This window comes from Cuculus canorus, chromosome 5 (genome assembly GCF_017976375.1).
Source record: "Cuculus canorus isolate bCucCan1 chromosome 5, bCucCan1.pri, whole genome shotgun sequence".
Lineage (NCBI taxonomy): Eukaryota > Metazoa > Chordata > Aves > Cuculiformes > Cuculidae > Cuculus > Cuculus canorus.
Genome location: NC_071405.1, coordinates 23,640,167 through 23,666,650, shown reverse-complemented (window position 1 = coordinate 23,666,650; position 26,484 = coordinate 23,640,167). Strand labels below are relative to the sequence as shown.

At 36.4% G+C, this 26,484-nt stretch overlaps 1 protein-coding gene and 1 long non-coding RNA gene across 2 annotated transcripts in view; one reads left to right on the top strand and one right to left on the bottom strand.

Moving 5' to 3' along the window:
- DGLUCY (D-glutamate cyclase) overlaps positions 1-21,101 on the bottom strand; it is a 29,145-nt gene extending 8,044 nt beyond the window's left edge. The window contains 13 exon segments of the mRNA XM_054069105.1: positions 1,255-1,374; positions 5,853-6,001; positions 7,669-7,768; positions 8,246-8,506; positions 10,454-10,651; positions 12,970-13,092; positions 14,622-14,772; positions 16,411-16,554; positions 16,556-16,587; positions 16,590-16,609; positions 17,167-17,320; positions 20,045-20,156; positions 21,029-21,101. Coding sequence (XP_053925080.1) covers positions 1,255-1,374; positions 5,853-6,001; positions 7,669-7,768; positions 8,246-8,506; positions 10,454-10,651; positions 12,970-13,092; positions 14,622-14,772; positions 16,411-16,554; positions 16,556-16,587; positions 16,590-16,609; positions 17,167-17,320; positions 20,045-20,156; positions 21,029-21,073 — 1,609 coding nt within the window. The 5' untranslated portion in view covers positions 21,074-21,101.
- Positions 6,010-26,484, top strand: part of LOC128852417 (uncharacterized) — a 34,127-nt gene continuing 13,652 nt past the window's right edge. Inside the window, exon 1 of the long non-coding RNA XR_008450247.1 lies at positions 6,010-6,132. This is a non-coding gene — a long non-coding RNA (uncharacterized LOC128852417). The remainder of the gene's footprint in view (positions 6,133-26,484) is intronic.

Genomic DNA, 26,484 nt, shown 5'->3' with positions numbered 1-26,484 from the left:
CATGGATATGAATTAAATATTGATATGAATTTGGAACATTTATTTCAGAAAGGCACAATTGCTTAACACACTACAATGTTTTTGGTAGTATTTCAGACCGAATTCCTGAAAGTTCCCATTTAGCTCAGTTTGTGGTTTGTCTTTCCAACAAAGCAAAAACTCAGATGGACATGGTCTATAAGACAATTCCTCTTGGATTATTGTGAAACCCATGAACTGTAAGGAGCTGTGTTACAACCTGGTGTCTTTTGCTTTTAACCAAACAGAGGCAGGAAATTTTGATAAAGTGTCTTAAACCAGGCAAATTTTCATTGGTGTCAGATTTTTTATAATGAACTGCTGTAATATTGCAGAGAATCCCTTTTTGGTCACAAACGATCATTGATGAAACATTTCTGTTATTTTATAAGATATGTAGCCATGGTGACATTAATTGTATGTGTCTTGATGATGTGTCCTTGGTGTAACTGTCATATACAAAAAGACAATCTAATGTAGTTAATATCCATAAATTCTCTGTATGCTGATACCAAATCAGTCCACATGGTCTTGGTTTAACAGCTTCTTTGGCAAGATTGCAGTGGAGATGGTTAGATTTGAACTTGCTGCGAGAAGTTCTCTCTTGCTGCCTGATAACTTTTCCAGAAACGAAGAAAAGCAAAATTTTCAGAAAGTGTGGAAGTCATTTTAGTGCATGTAGTTTTCCACATGGCCAAACCTCCACCTTACTCCCTTTGCAGGCTTTGTGTGTGACAGTTGCTTTCAAAGTAAAAATGATCAGAATTGCCAAAACAGCCATCATAGATGCTATATACACATAGCCATAAGAAGCAGATTATCAGTCCAACCATCAGCCCAACACCACCATGCCTACTAAAACCATGCTCCAAAGCGCCACATCTACACACTTTTGAACACCGCAAAATGTTAGATACTTGGGTTAGAAACCTGAACCTAAGTACTATACGGGCCATTCAGTTCATAAATTGGTCCTTGAGGAACATGTCTCTTTGATGGCAAATTTTATTTTGTGCTGATTAAGGTGTTAGGGTAGAAAGAGAATTTTAACTACAGTGTTCAACTTTTGTTGTTCATCAAGAATGTACATCTGTTCTCAAGTGGCTGTTGAAGGGACTTATCATCTCTTTATGAAAGAGCAATATGATTGATGACCTTGGAAAGACAGATGTTTTCTCATCAATTCTATTCTCAAACACCAAAAACTCTCCCACTCCTCAAAAAAATATTGCTTACCAGCTACAATAGTAAAATCAGCTTCAACATCACAAGCTATAACATCTCCATTTTTTATGTGCTTCTTTACAGCATCTTTTACTTTCCCCATTCCTAATTCATTTCCTCCATCTCCAACACCTGTATTAAAAGAGAAAAAGACTATATGAGTACAAACACTGCATGTAACTAACAATTCATTTAGAAAGCATCCAATGTCTCCTCCAGAGTTGCTATGACAGTTTCATAGCTCTATACGAGACAGTTTATCCTTTCTAATCAAAAGTGTCTATAAACATAAGAGTGTGAATGAAATAACTGAAAACATCACCTATCACGTGCTAATCTGCAAGTGTATATATGCAATAGATGCTGTACCGGTGCAGGCAAAAGCAATCAAAATTATGAAGTGCTCATGAACTGCAGACAGAATAAAAATAGTAAATTTTGCTTATGGAAGGCCTTAAATGAGTATTCTATACAACGCATTATCATAAGTACATCAGCACAGAGCAAGAAGACAGATAAATCCAAAATGAACCCGAGAAATTAGCCTACAATTCTATAATAAAGAAACAGAAAAATTTGGCTTATTGCAGGCTTTAATTAAAAAAAAAAACCAAACAACTAAAAGTAGCAATTCTTGCAGAAAGATAAACAAATCTATACATTCTACTTTGTCAGAAATAGGACTTACTGCACTGGCAGTTTGTTTTATGCAGGTCATTATTACTGTACCACACTGTGTCACAAAAAGCCCAACTGTGTATTCTATCATGGTTTTCAGTTTTTCAAGTAACGTATTAAAAAAAAGCAAGTCTTTTTTTAAGTGTTCATGCACTCAGGATATGGGGCCTTGATTTTTGTTGGTCAAGTAGAAACACTATGGATTTGTCTCAGTGATTTCAGTAAAATCAATGGGATTTCTGTCACTTCAGGAAAATTCTGGGCAACCCTATGTTTGGGACATGAAATTGTTAGATGTCACTCAGAGATCTGGAAGTGAGGATAACACATAAACCAGCAACTTACATCAAAGCTGGATGGTACTTTTAGTCTCTTACTGATGTACAATCCACTCCCACCTTCCCTTCTCCCCAAAAATCCATCTATTTAAATGTACATTAACATTTCTTCCATTTCTTTGCCGTCTAAACGGCATCTTCTCAAGTTTGAAGATTTTATAGAAACATCGTAGCTAATATCTGTGAAACAGAACAGTGAAGAGCCCCAAGTCCTCACTGCAATGTATCGTATTTGAATTTAAAATGTGACTGTGCTCTAATGCATCGCATGTGTTACAGTACAGAAATTTCAGTAGTTATAACTTACACTTCAAGCCCTGAAAACTGATAAATTTAACACTTTGAGTAACTGCATAAATATCTCACAGTAGCAGATTTCTCCTTTTAGTGAAATTGAAAGTTATTTCTCAGCACCAATTCCTTATTTAACTCCTTAAGTCTATATAGTCAAGGGCTTACATCAAAGCATTTGCTATGGAGCAGCTAATCTTTTCCTTTATCAGCTTTAATAATCTGTTCATATTTATTTTGGTGTTATGATTTAATGGTGCATTCTAAAATCTGTTTGTTGGTAATGCTTTTCAAATATGTAATGACAGAGACATGGTGCCTCTATCATCATATATAATTACTGTGTTTACTACTATTTTGTAAAAATCTGCACAATGTTTTAATTTTTCTTATATTAAAAATCCAAAATTTTGCTCTTAATATTCTTTAAAAAGGCTAAAATGAATTCTTCTTCTTTTAAGATCATCAATAGTTTATTTAACTGAAAGATACTAATCCAATTGCTCAGGGTTGGATTTTTTTTATCAGCCTTGCTTTGTATCTCCTACTCTTTGTATTAAGCCCTGTCACTAGGATGGTCATGCAGTTGGTAGCTCTACTGTTGTGGATGGATCCCATCAGTGTTACATTGGAAGGAAAAGAACACCACACCAAGAATTTTCCTTTACCATCTCTTTTCTTCTTCTGTAAACATCAGCAGAGGACTGTAGATTTTACTGTAGAGTTCCAGAGTGAGATTCACCTGACAAAATTCAGAGTAATTACACACGAGCTAGTCTGCTAGACTTCTTTTAAAGTTAGCGGAGAAACTGACCGTTCAGACACCCATTTCCTCTCAACCCAAGGCAGACATCTCAAATACAGATGTCTGAAAACAGACAAGATGAATCCTCTTCTCCTAAAGGCCTGAATGCTTTCCTAGCAGAGGAAAAATAGTTACATTGGATCTTCCACATAAGTTTTCACCACCTATATTGGGTTCTGAAACTACAATCATGAAAAATGCAGAAAACATCACATTTTTTCATGCTTTGCTTTGAGAATATTTCATCAGTTCCTATATAAATAGCATAACTCTACGTCAATTAAATGACAGCTGAAAAAAACAGCATGTCATTTCGGTAACGTCTCTTATTCTTTTATTTCAATCTTTTGTGGAAAGCGAATCCTTTCAACCTCAGCCTTTCATGTCTTTTTTTTTTTATATATGTATATATGTATGTATTCCTGAAGGCTGCTGTTATTCCATGAATTTTTACCATACTGGTACCCATACAACTGTAGGCACAGTCTGTCATTTGTCTGTGTTCAGATTCCATTTTTTTTAAGCACAGGTCACGTTTTAAATGCAAAACTTGACAGCAATTAACCAGCATGTAACAAAAGTTCTAGTATTTCCCCTCTTCACCGACTAACACACTTTCTGACCCCAAGTACACTACATGAAGACTTCTGTAAGACTGAAAACTTTTTCTTTCTAATATCCTTATCTAGTCTATAAATTTATCCGAGTATTCCACCCTAATGGATGCTTGTGCAATAGTTGCATTTCATTTTGGAATTAGACATATGCCTCCAGCTTCCTACTGACCATGAAGAAAGTCAAAGATAGCCTCACCAGGAAAAATTATTCTACGACATATTATCATCAGTACTATGAGACAAGATACTAAGGCCACAGCCTAGATTCGTGCCCTGATAAGCTAGACTTTGCAGAAATAGATTGAAAAAGCCAACCACTATCCCAAGGAATTGTAATCAAATTAAAAATCGGACACAAAAAGTTAGTGTGATGAAAAAAATAAGAAATGTTAAATAGGTAACAGACAATGTAAGAAAAAATTACATTGTTGGTCTATAGATACTCATTTAGTTCTCCAGCATAGAATATCCATGCACTCATATTCCATGGGAGTTTAGGGCAGACAACTTCATTGTTTTTTGAAGCCTATGGCTTGTTAAATAACATTCTATGCACACATATCTCTAGAGAAAATTCACAGCAATGGGACACAGTGAATCTGGATAACTGTTTTTCTTCTTATTCACAAGCCCTTGTTATTTTTAATTAATGATATTTCATAGTATATTTGAATATTCAAAGAAGGTTTAAAACAAACTAAATTCTGTGGAACAGATTCAAGTTCCCACTGAGCAGAATGCTCCAAACTCCACCAAATCAATTGTAAAATGTATTACAAGTTTCAAGAAAATACAAAAAATGCTGGTGAACTCTTCTGCTGTACAGCCTTTAAGTGATTCTAATACAGTGAAATCAGACTACACATTATCTTTGCAGGAGCTCTTTACATTCTGTGGCAACACTTGAAAAACATGACTACTGAGAAGTCAAAGTTCTGGTGCTTTTGGCAATACTTAGGAGTGAGTCCACAGCACTATAAGGAGAAAAAAAGCCAGAGCAGCAGACATGTTCCAATGTGAATGAATTGAGCCTGGCATGGAGACCAATTTCTGATTTGTTTCTAATATTTATTGAGATTATATATCTCCTAACTGCATTTTGAGCTACACAGTGTAACAAAAAGCATTTGATTGTATAAGGACATTTGTTGTGCAACACTTTATATATACCTGGGAATCCTTGATCTATGGCATATTCTTTCAAAACCAGATAAAAGCCAGTTTTCAGGATAAAAAGGACTACTAACAAAAGAGAGGAGCACTGTGTTGACAATAGCACTCTTATTAGACATATTAGTCAATGCTAATGTAGTTTTGGCAGGAAGGACAATGTAACTCTTTAAGGATTATTATTGTATACATAAATTTGTTAGAGAAGGCACTATTATAAAAATGTAAATATGCTATCCTTGCTCAAGAGAAAGTACTGCTAAAAAGCAATGAAGACTAAGACTCTATCCAGTATTGCTGTCTAACAAGAAGTGTAACAAAATAATATTTTCATGTGTAATGTTTCCATCCATTAGTCATTTGCTTTCTATGCTGCCTTTCACATATAAAACACAGAATAAAGTCAGTGTCAAAAAGTACACTTAGAGAAGTGATGTATGCACACTGATGTATAGTATAATACCACCAACTGGCCTTGCACTTTTGGTCTTCAAACAATTTTGAAATCAACTCTATTTTTTGGCTGTGAGAACTCTTTAACAGAAACCTCTAATTTTTCTCCAGAAATGGTCTCTAAATTCAACCACGACAAACAGCTGTAGCTCACAGGCAGTTATTCAGCACCTGCCTCCTGCTCCCCTTCACTTCCAGTAAAGGTTCCTGTTTTGCGCATCTTTTGCTTCTGAGAATACAACACAAAGTCACACATACCCGTTGTTTTGACTGCTGGAATGGTTTGTGCAGCTAAGAATAGTTCATCTATAGGATCCACAAGATGTTTAATGTTAACTTTCCTGGCATTGTAATAATTGCCATCAGCAGCCATCCCAGCACGCTCTATTGCTATCAGGTGATCAAATCTGGTTAGGGACAAGTGAAAACAAAGAGGAGAGGAGTTGAGTCAAAGCTGTGGTTCTCACATAACAAACTTTTCTGTTGGCTGCTTCTCCTGTTGCCATTCGTTCTATCTTCTGACCCTTTGGGATTCAAGGTAAAATTTGGATACTGTTTTGTTATTTCTGAATGCACTTCTCTATTGTTTATTTTCAAAGGTTAGTCTAGTTTCTTTATAGCGTTAGTGCAATTCCCTCAAGCTACATCTGCCTCCAAGAAGTGGAGAAGTTCCTGAAATTCTTGTAACCAGTAATCCTTTGTGTTGGCCATCTGGCCTCACTCTGTTTCATAGTAAAATACATACTATCTTGTAAGATGTTAGTCTCCAGAAGTGTTTCCAAAAAACAAAAAAAGTGGCAAATTTATCTAAATCCTTTTTAGTGTAAATATAGTTTCTGCTTAAAGTATGTTCCTTGGCAAATGTTCGTTTGCTGCTAGTTAGGGATTTTTTTGGTCTTTAGATGTGGGGGATTTTTCAAGTCTGTAGCTGTTTTGTTAGTTATGAAAGTGGACAGATGTACTGCAGGTGTCCTATGTTTTAATCAGAATTTCAGTAGTCAGTTCTGCCACTATGGGTTCGAACTGTTATTTTACTTCTGTTTCTGCAATTTTACTGTCAAGAGGTTACTAATTCTGCTGAATTACTTAATGTTTTTGGGAGTGCATACCTACAGTGAATCCAGACACCTCAAGCAGGTTATTTGTCTACTTTAAAGAAACACTTGCTTTAGCTTTTTGGGACTGTGGGATAAATTGAAACAGAAACTGGCTGTAATTACATTATACATAGCTATAAATCATGTATTAAAAATAATACATTAAAAAATGAAGACAGTATCATGCATACTATTATGGCATACAGTTATAGCATACCCTAACCTGTGAAAAGAAATGGGAATTGAATAAGTTGATGAAGTAAATATCAGTGAAAAGTCTTTAATAAAAGAGAACAAATTGAAGGCAACTATATTAAAATGCTTTACAAGGAAAGATCAATAACAATGAGCAACGGGTGCCTACTTAAAGGAAATGTATGCTGCCTGCTAAGTAATGAAATACGCAAACAACTACTTAGCAAAGTGCATGCATACATCTATAGCTGTGGCTACGTAAAGATAATAGGATGATCACTCTCACACTATTACAAACACATCACATTTTATTAAATCAAATCAGATTCCTCAGCTGTCAGACCTCAGCTAAAACTCTAGAAAGCAAACACATTCCACAACCCTTTTCCTAGCTCTTTCACTGACATAATACTTCACCTTTCTGATCCTCTCACTGATTTAAAAACTGGTAAAAGAATATATCTTGTGAGCGTAACTATATAGATATATCTGTGGAATAACAGCTGAAAAACTTTTACAAATTTTTAACAGAAAAGTGCTATTGATATACACACTATTATTTCTCTTTTTTGTACTCCAGAAATGCATAACTGCAGAATAACGTGGAGTTCTGTATTCTGTGTGTTCCAATACCAGTGTTTGGCTTCACAGTTTGTTCTGTTCATGCTAAGTCTTAAGAATTTGCTTGTAGCCATTACATCTTCTTAGAACATGATCATTATTTTTATTATAACTTTACACAGTAGAGGTGGGACCCACTCTCAGAACTGAATGCAACTTACCTAGGTCTCCCAGGATTCCCATTCTCACACAAAAACATTAAAGCTGAATCAGCATTTTGCCTTTTATAACTCAATAGAGGGACGGGTTTCTTCAGGATTCCTGCAGGAAAACAAAATGCAGTTCAGATACTGTGTGGTTCTTTTTTTTTATGTACATTTGAGTAACTTTTTTTTTTTTTTTTTTTTTAAACAAAGCAAGCAGAATGGTTAGAATAGTAAGGACTCAATATGTTTACACTGTTTCTCATAAGCTCCCTACATCCTTATTTTAAGCTAAACTCTCTTGATGTTACTGCTAGTAAATGACAACTGGGAGAGAGAAAACCAGTTTACGAGACTAAGAACAGACATCCAGAATTCAACACAATTGGCTAATCTAGAATCATACTCGGACACATAAGAATTTAAGTGGATGCCAGCTGGGTTTAACAAAATGTCATTGTAGCCAAACTGATCAGGGGGTGAACTCTGATTCATTCTCTGGGAAAAGAAATCCTGTACTAAGTGACAGTGAGATTAACTCGAGCAAACCTCGGCCCAAATTGGCACAATAAAACTGAAAAAACATGTGTCTTACCTAGTTGAACAGCCTCTTCAATAATCTTTTTATTCAGATTCATCGCTCTCTGATCGGTTACTATGGAAACCTCTTTCTCCAAGGCCTGCAATATAGCTGCAATAGCAAGGGCTCCTGGGGGCCCATCATTCTCTTCCGGTGGCTCATAAGTGAAGTGGGTAGGAAATCCAGTTGTTATCAGCACTGACCGAGCATGGGAGATGGACAAGCAAGCTTTCAGCAGCTCGTCCTGGCGGCACAGATGAATTATACCCCGGTCTCCTATAAAAGTGTTTTTAAAGAGAGCAGTGCACTTCAATATATCATTCTCCTATTGAGGTTTCTGCGTGGGTGAACCTGCATACTTGAGTGACATAAAATGGGTTAAAAAAAAAAAAAAAAAGAGGAGGGGCAGAAAGGAAAACTTCTGGTCAAGGCAGGAATTGGGGTAATTTCCTAAGGAAATCTAGGAAGGTGTAGGATATGAGTAATGAAGATAATGACCTGTGCTTCCAAGTTAAGAATTTCAGTTAACTAGATTTTGAAAATTACTATACCCAGCATTCCTAGATATTAGTACAAACAGCCTTTCTTTTTCTGAGATCTTATTGTATGTTGTTTCCCTTCCTTCATCCCTCTGCTTTCCTCTGATTTGTGGTGAAAATCATGCTAGACCACATCCAGCTGCTGAGGCTGGATTGCAACTCTGGCATCCCAGATCCTACAGAAGTTTTAATGCAGACTTCAGATGAGTAAGCTAGTCCTTTGTCTCTATTTGACTCTATCCCCTTTGGCAAGAGCCAATTCCCAAATAAATTGTACTTAAAGAAGTGATTAACCACAGAATTGAGGGTTTAGAAACACTGTAAGTTACCAGATGACTTTATAATACAGTGGTTTCAAGGTGGACTGCTAAAAGATCTGTAACACCTCATGTAGTAAGAGCCACGTTATTTGGGCCTTGAGAATAGGTGAATGTTAACAGATGTCTCTTCTCATGGGTTAGTCCCTAAAGAGGCTTTGGTATCTGTGTATGTCTTTCACTGTTCAAACACTTCCAACCCCCTCCTCCCTTCCCTTGTCACTTGGACACACAAGTTCACAGTGCAGTCCTTTCGAGTACCAGCATGACGTGCTGATATTCACAGGCTGGTAGCAAGAAGTAAGTCCTCACTATGGGTTTCTAGCCTCCTCTTATGTTACATACAAGCCATACATACATAGTAGACACAGAAAAAAGTTCTGAACAAAATGCAACAACATAAGCAAGGAATATTAGTTTCGGAGAAGGGAAGTATATTGACCGAGATAAAGTAGCGTACTCTTCTTTAGCAATAAATGAGCTAACTCCTTTAAGTCTTGTATTCTGCAGTGCATGGCATTGCCACCAAGCTGAAATCTAAAGAATGGGAAAAGGAGAGGCCTTGTGAATAAAATAATAGACCCAAACATACCACAAACAGCCCAAACCCAGAGATGGAAGAGCTGGGCATAAACTGTTTTTCTACTACTTCCTACAGAGGATTTCAGAAAATTTATGGGAAACTGAGATCAGAATTTAGAGCAGACAGAGGGAACTAATTCAGTTTGTATTTTAGGAATGGCTGCACTATTAATTTTGCCTTTATTTCACCCTCATCTTCCTTGCACACATGTGCAGCCCTACCTCTAAATCTTTCTGGGGTGATCTTGTCACTTTGGTCCACCACGCAGCACCTCAGTGATGAACACAGCAGCAGAGCTTGATGTAATTCCACCCATCAGAGAGGGATGTTTTGAAAAGCAGGTGCAAACTACTCTCTGGTATGAGCACGGGAGCCATGAGCATATGAACACCTGTGTAGCTGTTAACAGCAGGATGAGGTTACCCTGTACTTCACATACCAATTTCAGCTCTATTCAGTAACCTTTCTTATTTCCCTGTGGACTCTAGTCTTTTGTGAACATTGATGTTTCTGTGTCCTGTGAGAGTATACAGTCATCAAGATCAGGTATTCCATACCCATAAGGTTGAATGGTTTTTGGCCCAGTCTCTGATATTACTTACGGTAACAGAAAATGTAAGACCTAGTTATATTAACTCATTTTATTCCACAAGAATTTTAAAATCTTAAAATTGCCTTTAGAGTCTTACTGTGTTCTTGAACTTTACAAATATCTAAAAAAATCATTATACATCGCATCTACCTCACAACAAATCCACTAAATGAAGAGAGGTTTTGGTTTTACCTGGATCTATTCCAATTAGAGTCTCTAGAGTCTTTATCTTTCGGGCTGCTTCTGCTGACACAATACTATAATGCAGAGGATCTTGAGAAATGCAGTAGACTTGTGGGACTTCTCTTGAGGATCTGACTGTGACATTGTTATTCTTTACATCAGTAATAAACATGCAGCCAGGAGAATGAGTAAAAGATAATGGAGCTCCTAAAATTGGTGAAAAACCTTCAATTAAACATGTCGTTATTGCAATATATTAAAATACCAGAATTATAAAATCACAAAAATTCACTATTTAATTTAACAACATACAGTCCTTGCCTGATGACACATATCATAAAAACAAGAGAAAGAAAGAAATGTATGCACACATATCTGAAAAATGTTCTCACTTTTCCTACAATATCCTCTTTGGTATAAACTTGAGGCAACTTAGGAATTGAACATCAAGAAAATTTGTCAGGGATTTGCAAGTCTGAAAATTGGGTTTGACGTGCATGAAGAAACAAGTACATTGGCATAAGAACAAGTCAATGCTTAAGTTTGCACAGTGTGGTGGTGGTAATATTTCTGTAAGAATAAATTAATTGTCTGGGTTCTAGAGGGCTGTTGGAAGCTATAGTGTCTCTCTTGTATCTTTGAACATTCTTATTGACTAGGAGTAGTATTTCTTTATCAGATTAAGAAAACGGGGAACAGCGTCTCTGTGCACTACTTTGCCATCCTAGCTAGAAGACTGACGAACTGGCAAGGAATAATGACAAACAGCGACTAGTGAGCCTTAGCAAAGGAAACTGGTGTAGCATCTAAAGTCCTGGTGAATAGTAAATTTATTTAGACCTGAGAGCATAGTAGCTTCCTAAGCTGAAAATATTTGTTGAATATGAATATGAATTCCAGAACTCTTGGTCTAGATTGTACCTGATTTGGCATAATTGGTATGTTGTTGGATAAATCACAACCTTACTTTGTTAGAATGGTGAAAAGGAAGGAGAGGTTTCTTTAACAAGTACACGTTTGGTCTGTGCTAGACCTGCTGGGAATCTATGGCTAGTAATTTAAAAGCAGCTGGGGAACACGGTTGTTGAGGTTTAATATACCTGACCAAAATACATCAGTAGACAATATTTTTTGTAGAAAGCTAGCAGATTCATCTAAAGTATGGGTACTGATGGAAAGGCAGCATTTAAACTGCCTAGATGAAAAAGGAGCACATAAAGATACAGACTGCCAAATAATTCCTGGAATGCATTAATTACAACAAAAGTAAAAGACATTTCCAGGCAAAGGAAAGATCGGCAGCTGCTTTAGGCAACAGATCATAGAAAGGTTGATGATTTTTTTCTCTCCTTTCCCTGCAACAAGGATGCATGAGGAAGATTAGTAAAATGCTAAAGAACATAGGAAAGAGCAGGATTTTCACTTTTGATTTCGGACTGGAGAAAAAGGGTTCTATGTAAGAAAGAAAAAGAAGTCTCTGCTCTTACCGCTAAGCATATTTACATGTGTTGACAGCAATTTAGATAAATATCTATCTGTAAGGCACCACAAGAAAATAGCAGATCCTGCAAGCAGAGAAGGATGAAGCAGACAACCTTCCAAGGCTCTCCCAGTTATACTGCCCATAGAATCATAAAATCCCTAGGTTGGAAAAGACCTTTGAGACCATCAAGTCCAACAGTACCTGTCTACTACTAAACCGTATCCCTAAGCACTTCATCTACCTGTCTTTTAAATACCTCCAGGGACGGTGACTCAACCACCTCCCTGAGCTGCCTGTTCCAGTGCTTGATAATAACCCATTCAGTGAAAAAGTTTTTCCTAGTCATTATTAAGCATCTGTTTCAGTAAGAGCTAAAACATTTCATTCCATGCTAATGATTTAGAGCAGTATCTAACACTGTCACTATGGTTCAGTTACATTTCTATGTCTATCACAAATGAATGGATAAAGCGTAGGACAGCACTGTGCCAGGACAAAGCTTCATTTATATACAGCGTGTCACATTTACTTCATTTTAGAACAAAACTTAACTCAAAATTCTTTTCCAGGTCAATCAATTTCCTAGCTCATGGCAACATTTTGGAAACATTTCTGATTGCTTTTTCTTTCTTTTTTTTTCTTTTTTTACATTTGTTATTGTTTTACTGCAGTCTAATACAAAATAATATTTTAAAGGATTCTTTTTTAAGCTTCTTCCTTTTAAAGTCTAGTTTTTAAACAATGCTTAAAAAAAAAAAAGATCTTTTGCTGCTGCTAGAGCTTTAGATTTCTGCCTTCAAGATACTCAAACAGAAGTGATGGAATTTCCATAAGAACCTTCGTAGGACCTGTGTTTCACAGTGCTAAATAGTCCTTGCTAAAGGCTTTTTTGTTGTTGGTTAGGGTGGGTGTTTTAGCTTACCTAAAATCAAGCCTGCTAATCTGCCAACTCACACAGTTCATGTTTTTAATTACAAAAAAAAAAAGAGAGAAAGAGAGATTGAAGGATAACTTAACAAGAGTCTCCAAATCTAGTACATACTGCAGTTGATGACTGCTTCTACTCCCGTTACTCCACAGGCCCAAAACACTGGAATATCACCAGGATGAAGGTGAACTGGATCTCCATAGTCTGATCTGGAAAGATCTTGTATTCCCAGTAGACCTAGAATTGATCAAAACTGAAACCATGAGAGATTTCAATTAAGCAGTGCTGCTTCAAAGTTGGGGTGGGCGAAGGAAGACAGCAAACATCACCCAATGACACTAAGCTACAACTGCAACAATAGCAAGTCCCACTGAAGTGGCACATTTAATTGACCTTTAGGTTGCATGTCCCCAGAACCTGAGCTGACTTTTGTTCCCTTTTTGCCTTTGATTACATTGGTAAAAATTGTGTTCACTTTATTTCTGCAACAAAACAAATGCTAGACCTGTATGCTGAGTTTCCAAGATATTGTAAATTCTTTTCTATCGACAGGAGAATCATACTTCAATACACTGGCAAACAAGAATAAATTACTGCACACACAAATGAATTCTTTCTAGAATGGTTTTTCTACTGCTTAGCTTCCTACGTCCTTTAGCTAGAGAAATGAACAACTGCTCTTTTACCTCTCTGGTGTGTAGATAACTACATCTCACCCTTACCCATCTTTCACTAATTGTCTTTTGCTTTATTCTAACACCTACTTGTAACATTCTGGGTCATTCTAAGTGCTTGCTCTCTTCTCTTGCTTTTAAATTCTTCAGACACTTTAATATACCACTGCCTTCTCTGGAATTAATATAATCTGCATATATAATAATTTACTCTTTTGTGTTAAAAATAAATAAATAAATAGTGGAGGCCATTACTTACCCAATCACCTTATTGCTTTACTTGGAGAACTGACTTATTGCTAGTTCCTCAGATTTAAGCTCTCAGACCAAATGTTTTGCTGGGCTGTGCTCTTACCAATGACATCTATGCTCCGCAACATGCTCCTGTGTATGCAGCCCATGAATCTACTGACTGACAAATATCTGTCAGCAGAAGAGAACTTTTCATTATTGTGATCGGCCTTCATCTTATAGGTGATTTGGTTTTTTTTTTCCAAGCAGCCTCCTGTTCTATCATTATTTTTTTCAGTTTTCCCTTGAAAAGAAGGTCTATGCTTGTTTGAACTGCATTTTTCAATAAAAATGTATTCTTGTCATATTTCTGTTTCTTCTGTCTTAAGTACTGTGCTCAATGTATCCTATTTCAGTATTTTTAAAAATAATGTAGTATTTACTTTCACAGTCATTTGCTAAGACACAAAATGCATCCACACATACTTCTCCTCATGCTGTCAATCATTGCTACCCTGTCAATGGAACCTCTGACAGCAAGAAAGTATTCACATATAAATGAAACTGCAGGCATTTTAGAAAAAATCTGATTACACTTTTTACCAAAACCACCCCTGCTATATAACAATTTACATCAGACAGCTATCTTTCATCCAAGAAATATCCATGTTCAGCTCACTCAAAACCTACTTTATTTTCCCTTTATTTTTCCTTTCCCTGGTCAGGTTTTATTCCATTGGGAAGGATTAAACCAATAAATTTACTGGTGGAGGTATTTCAGCCCTACCACTTCCCATGGTTCCTTCCTCCATTTTCATATACAGTGAAGTGTATGCAGAGCAAAACATGAAAAGCACTGACCAGGATCACCTATGTGAATGGGTGCTCCATGAGCTTCTTTTAATTCAGATGTTGCTAGCACTGCTGCTTCCAGCTTGCTTTCAGGAATAGGTCTCATTGTGACTACTAAGTTGCAGCGAAAGGTAGAAACGCTGTAGCAAGGTACAGCTGTCTGGCAGTTTAAAAGAAACCAAGGCGTTAGCAGGAATATTAAATAATACTTCTAAAGTATTACAAGAAATAAGACTATACTTTGCGCTGTACTTGAGTTTAGAAAGGCTGTATAAGAACATTTTAAATTCTTTAAAAAAAAAAAATCTTACATTCCCATAAATTATTCTTTTTTTTAGGATCCAGCAGTGCAGGAATGAAACATTCCATCCTTGAGCTTCTTCATATCTATTGCTGTAATATTCAACATTATGCATATCTTGCCTCAGTACATGCAGCATAAAGTGTGGTGACCTCACTGTATTCTGAATATTGTCAGAAAACAATGGTGTGCTTCCTATAAATAGGAAGGGGGGAAAGGAGAAAAGCTAACAAAAAGCATTACAGCAACAAAACTATTTGGTTCTAATCTACCCTCTGTATTTGAATTCACGGGAGCTACAGTACTCTGTACCATGCAGAGGTCAGGAACTCCTACTGCTAGCAATACCTGCTTCTACAAGAGCAGCATGCCAGTTCCACACATACAGAAACTTTTGTGCCTCTAGAAAGGTTCCATGGAATTCATCATCCGCATTGACAGGGGTGCTGAAGCACCTTCTCTATTCAGAAATAAGTCAGCTCAGCTTTTTGGGGGATGAAGTGTCTGATATCTAAGCTGACACCTGAACATAAACAAGATAAGTAGACAGCTTAGAGCCATATAGAAAATGTTCATTAACAATCTTTATAATAAAAATCATTGTGCCTGTCATTGAAGAAATACACTGCAGATCTTCGAGTACTGATACGCTATAAACTATGAAATTTGTCTAATTCTGAAATCTTATAAGTAGATATATAGTAGTATATAAGTAGATATATAGTTGTATTTTTTTCTTTAAGCATGGTAGAAGGATTCCTGTATGAACTGCAACTACATCTTCATTTTGACCAGGAGTATGGCAAAAAGGTTTTTGAAAAGACATCACTGAAAACAACAATCACCTTTGTGTAGTAGAACAGCACATGAACTATATGAGAAGGCATGCAGATGCTTAATATTAATGTGTCTATTTTACTGGAGCCAGAATTATTCTAGAACTTCTGCTGACAGTAAAATCTGCGCTATAAACTTTCTGAGCACAGTTACAACTTTCAGTGCTATGGTAGATGCTTCCAGTTTCTGGGAATATCTTATGGCCTGGGTTCATAGCAGATTGCCATGAAAGGCTCTGCTATCACAGAAAAAAATCCAAAATGTGGTGGTTACATGCAGAAGAAACTGCTGCTCTCATGTCTTATAAAAGGAATATTCCTGTTGCAAGGCAGGGTGGTACAGAGAGCAGGATATGTATAAAGGCGCGGTCAGAACAGTGTGTGGGTCATCAGTTGAAAAAGAGAAGGCAAATCAGAATAAAAGCCAAATGAGATGGTTGCCACAGCACACATGGAAAAACTTCATGACCACAATCGAGTATTGGCCTTGGAGGAAGCTGACAGAAGCACTGAACTGATGCTGGGCATATTTTACCCTGTATTTTTACGCATTTGGCACAAGCACATGAAGTTACTATGCAGGTAGGGAAAATACCATGAGAATATCAACAAAACTCAAAGACCTAGTTGCAACACAGGCTATGTGTGTGTGTATACTTACCTTATACATGCTTACATTACATTTCTGCTCAACATTTCTTACAGAAATGCCAGCATTTTGGAGTGCTTTTTCAAAAGAAAAGCTGCAGCCTAAATAAAATGTCACCATGTCCTTAAGTTGTTCAGAATACTCCTTTAGGTTTTTCCAGGGATCCAGTACAAGCTCCATGCTCATATATCTGTACTGTAGGCAGTCAGTTTCTAGTGAAATAAGAAGTTATATTTTTTTGAAAACAAGATGAATTGTTTGAATTCACCTTTAACCTTCTATCAAACCACAAGCTACAGTCTAGTTTACCTGTTCCTTTCTCTTTTTGAGTAACAATGAAACAAATGCATGCAAAAACCCCAGAACACCTTATTCTGCATGAAAAACAAGCAGTAAATGGAAACATGTTAGAGTTTTTTTAGGTTGCATAGGTAAATGTCTCTTACATGTATCCTGTCTTAGGGCTTCAATAATTAGGGAACTATTCTAAGTCTTGCTCTTAGTGTTTATTACAGGAGTACCTCTCTTAAGTTTCAGAGACCCTACCAATACTGTGCAGTCTCCATGCCTGCATTACTACTAAATAAAACAAAGGTAAAAACTCCATTATTTAATTCTGCTGGCTCAGACTGCAAATTATTTAGAAATTACACAAAAATTTACTCTTGCATTAGAGAAATACTTGTAATACTTGTAATACTGAAACCTTCCTAATCACCACCAGCATTCACTGCAGAACTTTGAGAAGCAGAGTTGGTCTGTGGTTACCTGATATCAGAATCGCTACTCAGAGAAGGACATTTCCAATCACCCGGTTTACTTCTGTACAGCAGCGGCAGGGGTCCATCATTTGCATGGCAAAACTTCTCAAAGTCATCAGCCAGGGACTTGTGCAAAATCACGACATTGGCCTGTTTATAGCCTGAAATTGTGGAAGGTAGGAACGACTCATTCAGGTTGTGTTTGTTGAACAATAACTTTTCTATACACATTCCCTTAGATGGCCCATAAAAACTACCTGAAGGAAATCTTTCATTCAGAATTCTGTAGTTAAATTCAGCAACTTTTTGAAATCTTTTTAAAATCATAATTATATGTACTTCGTATGGTGAAGTTGCTAACAGCTAAAATATTCAGAGATCCGAGTAGTACTAGTATACGAAGACAAACACAATCACATTAATAAACAATTCTCTGAATTTATTTATAAACATAATTTATTACCTAACCTGGGAAATCAGTATTCTACAGGAAAATGCTTTATTTCCACAAATGTTAGCACAGAGCCAAAGAAAGGCTATTGCATTCCACATTTTCAGCATTTTTTTTCATTTGATACTGAGTTACAACCCATGGCCAGTCCAACAGTAAAGTCCTGGTATTTTGACATTAAGTAGTCCATTCTTTAGAGTTTGTTGGCCATGGAATTCTACTGTGGGCTGCAATTTAACAGATAAAATTACAGCTCAGGAATAGACTCTTGCCTATCACACTGAATCACACTCATTTCTACTATTCTTAATTTTTAAAAGCAAAATTAATAGAACTGCTATACTTCCTTCACTTGAAACCAGTTTTTGATTTTAAAAGTTCTTGACTGCTACCATGCAATAGCTTCTAAAGACATTAACACTTTTGCTATGAATATTAATGAAGAAAACTCACAATCATATATTTAGCAAATATTTTTTTCTGAACTGTAGTAGTTAATACCAATGCCATTTTGGGGCTGCATAGATGCTCTCACTTTCTTAAATACTGCATTAGTCTGTCATCCAAGAGGCAATCATGTTGAAACCAATGATCTACCTTAAAAGGCAGCAGAAAATTTAAAAAATCTTACTCTTGACCAAAGCTAATAAGGAAACCAAAAGACAAAATTCTGTCCCTAATGGAAAAATGCAAAGCAAAGGCTGAGCTAAAGTATGTATTTGCATACTTAATGTTCCCATAGACTGCTCCTTTGGGAGTACTCCACACAAAAATTCATTTTATTACTAGCAAATGTTACTAAATACAGAAATAGTTTCTTGCTAAATACAGAAATACATTCTTGTTAAACAAACATACTAAATTTACCACTGAATAAAATACTACTTTCAGTTACCCCTCAGCTTCATTCCCTGCCATCCATGTGAAACCCACAAGTGCTTTCTAGTTTGCTGGTGATATTCACAAATAATGTTTTTAGTCAGTGGATTCAATTCAGACAACACTGAATTTAAAATTCTAGTCACAGCTGAAAGACTGAACCTATAGGCAACTTTGAGGTATTCTGTAAACTCAGGAAGCTTTGTTATAACTCTTTGACAAGTTTATTGCTCCTCTTGATAACTATCCTTACTTTCTTTATAGATGAAAAGACTTTTTTCCCTTTCCATATCAGTTTACGTATATACTTGTTTTATGTATCCATCATTACGAATATATTCCCTAGCAATATTAGGAAAGCCAGACATGCTGATCAACCCATGCATTAATTCAATGCACTTATATCCCAATTCAGAGAAGTTCAGAGAAGTTTAGAGAGCTTTTAATTTCTTTGGGGAATGACAGTAAGAAAGAACTATTTTAGTAATACATCACCCAACGACGTCACACAACTCTAAGGCTCCTGAGAAATTCCAATTACCTTAGTTTTTTAGTCTTTGCATAACAGAGCTCGATGCTCATGGCTAGAAATTTGAACTTATTTTGTATGTAAACAACACTGTTCAAATGCTGAAATTAATACATTTAAAATCACTGAAGCATGTATGTGTACTTACAAATACAGAGGCAAATTATTAACATTATAACATGTTTTCCATTAGTATTTTTCAGCTTATGTACTGATGGAAAAGGTAGCCACAATTTCCAGACTCACTATGTTTCTATAAAATGACCCTTAACATTCTTACGTTACTGTAATGCTGTTACACACAGCTTTGTTGTTCAGCTGCTTGCCACAGTATTTTCAGTTAAGTTACATTTTAAAATTGTTCAGAACAATGTCACAGATTTCTTTGCTTTTGCAAAAGTCTACCTATGAGAGGCAAGACAGAAGCCAATTTTCCAGTGTGTATTTACTTTATCTGAGTATGAAAGCTATTCTTTCCCTCTCCCTTATAATTCCCAGTCTTGCTGAGTCAGTAATTTCCAACTTCTGCAAAAAAATTAAAGAGAAAACCACTTCTGTAACTCTATGTCTCTCATTCTTCCCGAAACTGTATCCTATGCACTAGGCAAAGCAAGGTCTCTGTGAAGAATATAGACTGTCATCCTACAAATGAGATAACAACATTTCAAAGATAAGCCAGATTTGGTTAAAGATTTTTCAAATATTTTCTGTATCTATAATTTCTCACTGACAAAACTATGACCTGATGGATGCACACAAACTTTGAAAACAGAGTCTATATACTTCACACAGCTAGCAAGATACATTTTCTCTGATGTAGCTTTATGATTTAAGAACTTGGTGATAGGTGCTTATAATGTGATTTCAAAAGCACTCAGGTGACTTAAGAACTTAAGTCAACATATTCTTCTCGTTTACTTCAGTGTTTTTTATATTCCTACATTCCTTTATAAACAAAAAAAGAAAACACAGCAATCAATCTAAAATGGAGTCACTTTTGTACTTATAGCTGTTAAGTTTACTTACCCTTCGCCATTCCGGAAGTATTACTAATACTGAGCCTGTTGCATCGAATTATTCTTCTTAGTACGTGGGGAAGGAGAGATTTCAAGCCTCCTGTCAAAATCATCTCTTCGTCCTTAACAGAAAGATACGTAAATTTTAAACACAAGCAACATTTGCTTTTTTTAGCATTTTAAATTCTGATTTGCTGGAGTGTTTGTCTTGTTTCATTCCCACATCCCTCCAAGGTTTTTATCACTATGGGAAATTCTAAGTTATAACCCTAATTAAAGGATGATTTCACTGATATTTTATGACTAAATGGAAAAGGAAACGTTCAAAAAATTAGCCAGAGATGTTTTAATGTTCTGGATAAAATGCAAAGTTTTGCTGGCCTGTAATGTAAGAAACAGATTTCTTTACTACCAAACAGTATTTTCAGAGTATTCACATTTATAAAGTTCATTAAAACTTTAAAATTGCAAAAGTACAAATGGATTAACCTACCAAGCTATAATCTGTAACAGTAATTCTGTACTGAAAATGCTTTTAGGCAATTAGCAATGCAACTCTGCGATACAGAGAAAACTATATTGAGGAAATGTAGTCTTTATACATTCCACATGTATTATACTTTTCAAATATTAGTTATATAGACGTGAGTACTCCCATAGCTATTGTTCCACTTGGAAGAGACATATATATAAGTCACTTGTAATACAATCTGGAGTAGGAACAGACATAAACACCCTAATTACAGTCAATACATGCATTTTTTTACATCCTTTGGAGATATAAGATACCTTTTTTCTGCAACCTAGTCAAAGTTCACACAAAGTTTTTCCCTCAAACCTAAACTTAATAAGTAAAAAGGGTTTATTACTTTACTATTACTTTACTTTAAAAGATAGCTCAGGGTAAAATAATAATTCAGCTGATTCTGATTTTAACCATGGTCACTTTTAAGTAGAGAAACTGAACTATCCTCGAAGTAACCAAATTACGAACCTCCAAGTTTTTTGTTAATTCAGGAGAAGCCATTCTTGATGCCATTCATAAGAAGTAATAAATACAATAGAAGCTGTACTGCTTCTTTTAAAAGATGACAGAAAATTAATGTACAACAAGATGTTACAACCTTCTAGCAAAAGTTAACTTTTCTGTTAAAAGATCCACAGGTTTTGTACCATAACTATGATAGTTTAAAGTTTCACTCTCACAGTGGACTGGAACATAAGTGAAATGCTTTATTGTGAAAATTTACACCGCTGAGCAAATCATTCCTTAATTAGCCTGAAGTAAGACCAGTGCTATGTTTTAATTAAAAATATACTCTCATTATAGGCTGTTTGTTCAAAATGTTTCCCAATGCTTGCACAATTCTGGGAGGTTAAGTTGGGTTTACTGAAATTCAGAATAAGCTTTGCATACAGATTTTCAAGCCTTCAATTTTTGATTCAGATATCTTTACATAACATTGTCAGCTAAAAGAAATCAGTCTGGATTTTTTTTCAGAATTCTAACTCACTACTTTCTAACTCTTCTCATCTTTTCTGCTTTTAAATTATCACTCTGTGTGCTGCACAAAAATAGTCTTCATTACAAAATCATGAAAAACATACACTTTAAAGACAACAAGAAATCAGATTTAGAAATGTATCGAAGTTCTAACCCAGGCCTGTAAGTGTCAATTAAAGACATATTATTCTAACTGCAAAGAGAATTTCTAACAACAGTCTGGAATTATTCTTTCAAGATGTTTCGAATTAAATACAGTGATCCTAATAAAAAAATCCCAGGTGGGTTCATTAGATGCTTTCAGATAGTATTCTGTTATTTCTGAGCATCTTTGAAACCATCTAAATAATCTACAGGATTGATGGCCTTAAGAACTACAAGCTTGCTTGGATTTCCAAGATGGTCTGAAGTTCAGGAAACCAGTTTGGGACAAAAACTACATTCAGTCAGGTATTTTATCACAAATGCCCTGGTCTTATGCTGGGCAAGCTGATTCTCCCCTCAGGAAGTGTGTGCCCAGTAAGATAAATAGAAGTACCTATGGGATTTTATCAGCTAACATTTAGGGCCCTGAGAGTTTTAGGTTCATATCGCAGCAAGTAGCTAACAAGGTACAGGACTGTCAATATCAGTAATGCCAAAATGCTCTAAGTACCTTAGGAAACACTTTGGCTTGCAGTTCCTATTTGTGTACCTAGCCCGTAGCTGCAAAGCAACTTATATTGTTGATGAACTGGTTAGGAAGTGAACAATTTAAACATTAACTTTGTATAAAAGCAGACTGACTCACCTTTTTCAGATGAGAGATAAACCTCACCTTATGACTATTTGCTATTACTAAAGTTCCTGTGGTGTTTTTATAAAACTATAAGGAAAATCCACTAGGATTAACACTCAGAGTTATAAATTTTGACCACTGTATTTGCTATACAATATCAGTAATAGATCGTGTTGCTGGGTTTTTTTTTTTTTTATTAGTTGCTACATTTGTATAGATGATAAGAACTGTTAGATGTTCATAGTAAAACCTACCTTTTGTTGTTTGACTTCCTCAAAAAAACCAGAACTTGGTCTGTTTTTAACAAGTAATGTAAAACTGTTAATTGACATCTGCATTTAGTATATATCTGTGTAGCACCACTCCAGTAGGTTTAAGCAGACACAAAATACCTGATTCATTTGGCCCAGCTGATTTGCAGAATATTGCATTACCTAGAAAACCACAATTTTCAGGAAGGCCAGATACAGAGGGTGGATATTTTTTTATTCAGATATCATAATCAATTGTTGCCACATAAAAAATGGTCATTAACCATTTCTACATGCAGTTCTCAGTGCACTAGTCAAGTACAGGAAACTGCAATGAGGTGCTGATCTTTGCTGAAGTATTTAGACAGGAGTGTTCTAAGCCTTATCTTTATAACTGATTGTAAAGAATATGCTCTATTGCCCTTGAATTCTACAACTCATGCTAGGAAAAAGGCATATTCAGAGGAAGTTACTTTACCCTGTTAACCACTGCTGTTCTCAAGACGTATACCCTTGTCTGCCACATTACTTGGAGATTCACTAGGTTCTATCTTAAAGCCTTGCCTGGTAACAAAGTTAGTTACTGTATATCAAGGTAAGAATTAAATATTTAACAGCAATGCTGGGAAAAACGTTACCAATATCAGCCCACTTTGCTAAATAATCTCCAACCTAACACGAGGCCACAAAAATGCAGTTCCAGACAAGATTTAATGAGGTTGCCTTGTCTTTCCAACAACTTGTATGAGGTACAGAGTTTGTACCACCCTATTTTTTTGTATGTCCTGGACTATTTCTTCTTTGCTCCCTCTTTCTTTTGTCTGCAGTCAGCCTCTGTGTGCGCCTTTTTCTTCCCTAGGTTCAGACATTTGTCTCCACAACTCCAAGCTGGAATGACCTTCACAAGTCTTGCTTCTTGGCTTATCTGACCACATCCTCTGGCAATATAGAATGCCTTCTTTGGCATTCTTCTTTGAATTTGGAATTCTTCTTTGGCATTATAGAATGCTTCTTCTTTGGATGCCTTCTTTCCTCTCGCTAGCTCTTTTTAATTTATATGCTTGCTATATCTCTCAGTTGTATCACAGAACCACAGAATCACCAGGTTGGAAAGGACCCACTGGATCATCGAGTCCAACCATTCCTAACAATCCCTAAACCATGTCCCTAAGCACTTCATCTACCCGTTCCTTAAACACCTCCAGGGAAGGCGACTCGACCACCTCCCTGGGCAGCCTGTTCCAGTGCTCAATGACTCTTTCTGTGAAGAATTTTTTTCTGATTTCCAACCTGAACCTCCCCTGGCGGAGCTTCAGGCCATTCCCTCTTGTCCTGTCCCCTGTCACTTGGGAGAACAGCCCAGCTCCCTCCTCTCCACAACCTCCTTTTAGGTAGTTGTAGAGAGTAATAAGGTTTCCCCCTAGCCTCTTCTTCTCCAGGCTAAACAACCCCAGCTCTCTCAGCCGCTCCTCATAAGACTTGTTCTCCAGCCCCTTCACCAGCTTTGTTGCTCTTCTCTGGACACGCTAAAGAGCCTCAACATCCTTCTTGTGGTGAGGGGTCCAGAACTGAACACAGTATTCGAGGTGTGGTCTCACCAGTGCCGAGTACAGAGGGAGCGTTGGACCTTAATTGCTCTCTCAATTTTCAGCCTTAAATGAGCTTTTCCTGTTCTCAATCTGAGACAAAATAATCTAACTTCAGAAATCATAAAACACAATAAATGCAGAAATGATGTCGCAGAATTCTAAAATGTAGGCTACTCTGAACCCCACTATCTGTACTTACATGCAGAGTAATATATATAGATACATAACTCCCCTTTTAATATTACAGATAGGCTTGGATTAAGCATAGTTTTTCTAATGATTTCCTCCTTAATTTTTGACAGTGAAACCACCAGCTGGCCTTGCAAAGTTATGTATCTTTACATTAAATTGTTGATTGAACTATGGATTAAGTTATAGAGCATTTTTACAATCTGCAGAGCATAAGTTCTTTTGAGAAAAAAGAAGGAAGTGTAGTAAGTGAAACATTTTGCATTACTGTAGAGCTTTCAAAATGAAAAAGTGAATTTTGCAGATATTTAAATATGAGCATAGATTCTTTCCAGGCTCACGTTTTAAATTATTCATTACCCAAGAAAATGGAAAAATGTCATTTAAGTGTCGTGAAGATTACTCTTTGAGATGCAGTAGGTGTGTCAATACTACTGTGCTAAATGACATCAGATAAAAATGAATCAAAACATTATATAACAACACAAAAATCTTCAGAAATGTCAATGTGACTTCTTCATCTTTACAAGTAAATTAATTAAATAAAACTACAAACATATAGTATTTCTTTGTTGTAAAAATGGATCACCTGAGAATAAGCCTGTAAAATGTACTGCAGATAGGACTAACAAACAACTTGGCTTGAAGACTGCAAATGAATAAGTGAATACCAGTTTCTGATGTCACAGGTCTTTCTCCAGAGGTACTGATTCACTATGGAAAGTAGGGTTTAATGCAGTGACTTTCAAAGTGTAATCTTGCAAGGAGCCCAAAGACTGTTATGAAATACAATCTTGCTTTCTTTATATCACTTTTGTCCTGTTTCCAGTTTAAAGTTTGATAATTAGAATGGGTGGTGGCGTGTCTAGGTTGATTTGCCATAAAAGTGCAGGGGTCACAACTTAATACTGCTGGGCAGGTCTTTTTAGATATTGTCATACAGATAGCTTACCCAGAGCTCCTGATGTACTGGCAGGAACAACAGGGTAACTTGAGACATGAGCCAACCCACGGGCTGCCTTTACGGATACATAATGGAAAGTAATCTAAACTAATTATAATCTAACAAACCCTTTGTGTACTATGCCTTGCCCTAGTATGAATATGGTTACAGAGGTTTGTTAATGTAAACATGGTTTAATATGACTTGCTGCTTAATCATCAAGCTGATTTGAAATTCTGCGAGAAGACTTTTTTCTTCTGAAGCACAAACTTCTCTGAAAATTTACTCCATTTGATTTTCCAGCTGGGTCTCTTAGTTACACTTGTGATGTTTTATTTGAAGAATCAATTAATGACCCTTTTATTCTTCATCTGCTATGAACCATTTCAAAGCACAGAAGCGCTTTGTGTATCATTCCAAAGAGGAAGTGCTTTATGTATTTTCAGACAGTGGCTCATCCAGCAAATTAAGATTCAACTTTACATTTGACGTAGAGGGTATTTGCCTTTGAAGTTTATGTACCTTTAGATGAGGGCTGTAAACAGAAATTTAAATTAATTTCCACTAGTGTTCTCTCTGTTGCTTAGAGCAGCTAGCCTACACTCAAGATCTTTCAGATTCTGCCAGGACAAGAAACTGATGATAGAATCAATGTATCTTTGATGCAATCTTGTTTACTTGCAAAAAAAAGACGCATGATGTTTAGTTTCTCTCAGTATGTTAAGAACAAATAACACAAAGCAACTACCAATTCCAAATCAGCCATTTCAGACACCACTGCATGTTTGTGTAACGTATCTTGCTATCTGAGATAGCACAAGAAAGTAGGGCTTGCCTGCAGGCCACCAATGCCAAGCCTTCCCCTGTGCCCTGTGGCAGCACTGGCCAGCCTGCACAGTACTGCACACTGGAGCCAAGGTGATGAGTGTTTGCTGGATAAAAAATTCCTTAAGTGAGGAAAAATCTTTCTTTGCAGTCTTATTCATGCAAAATGAAAATGGAAGTCCACAGAACAAAGTACAGGAACGTGTACTGCTTTGTTTCCAAGGCAGCAGCCACAGGTGCTTATTTTGATAAAAAATATGTCACCACCCAAATCACACCCAATCACATCATGCCTGGTCACAGGGCTAATGGAGTGCCCGCTCCTCCCAAAGAATTCCATCTGGAGGCAAGCAGGTGAGTGATGTTCTGCT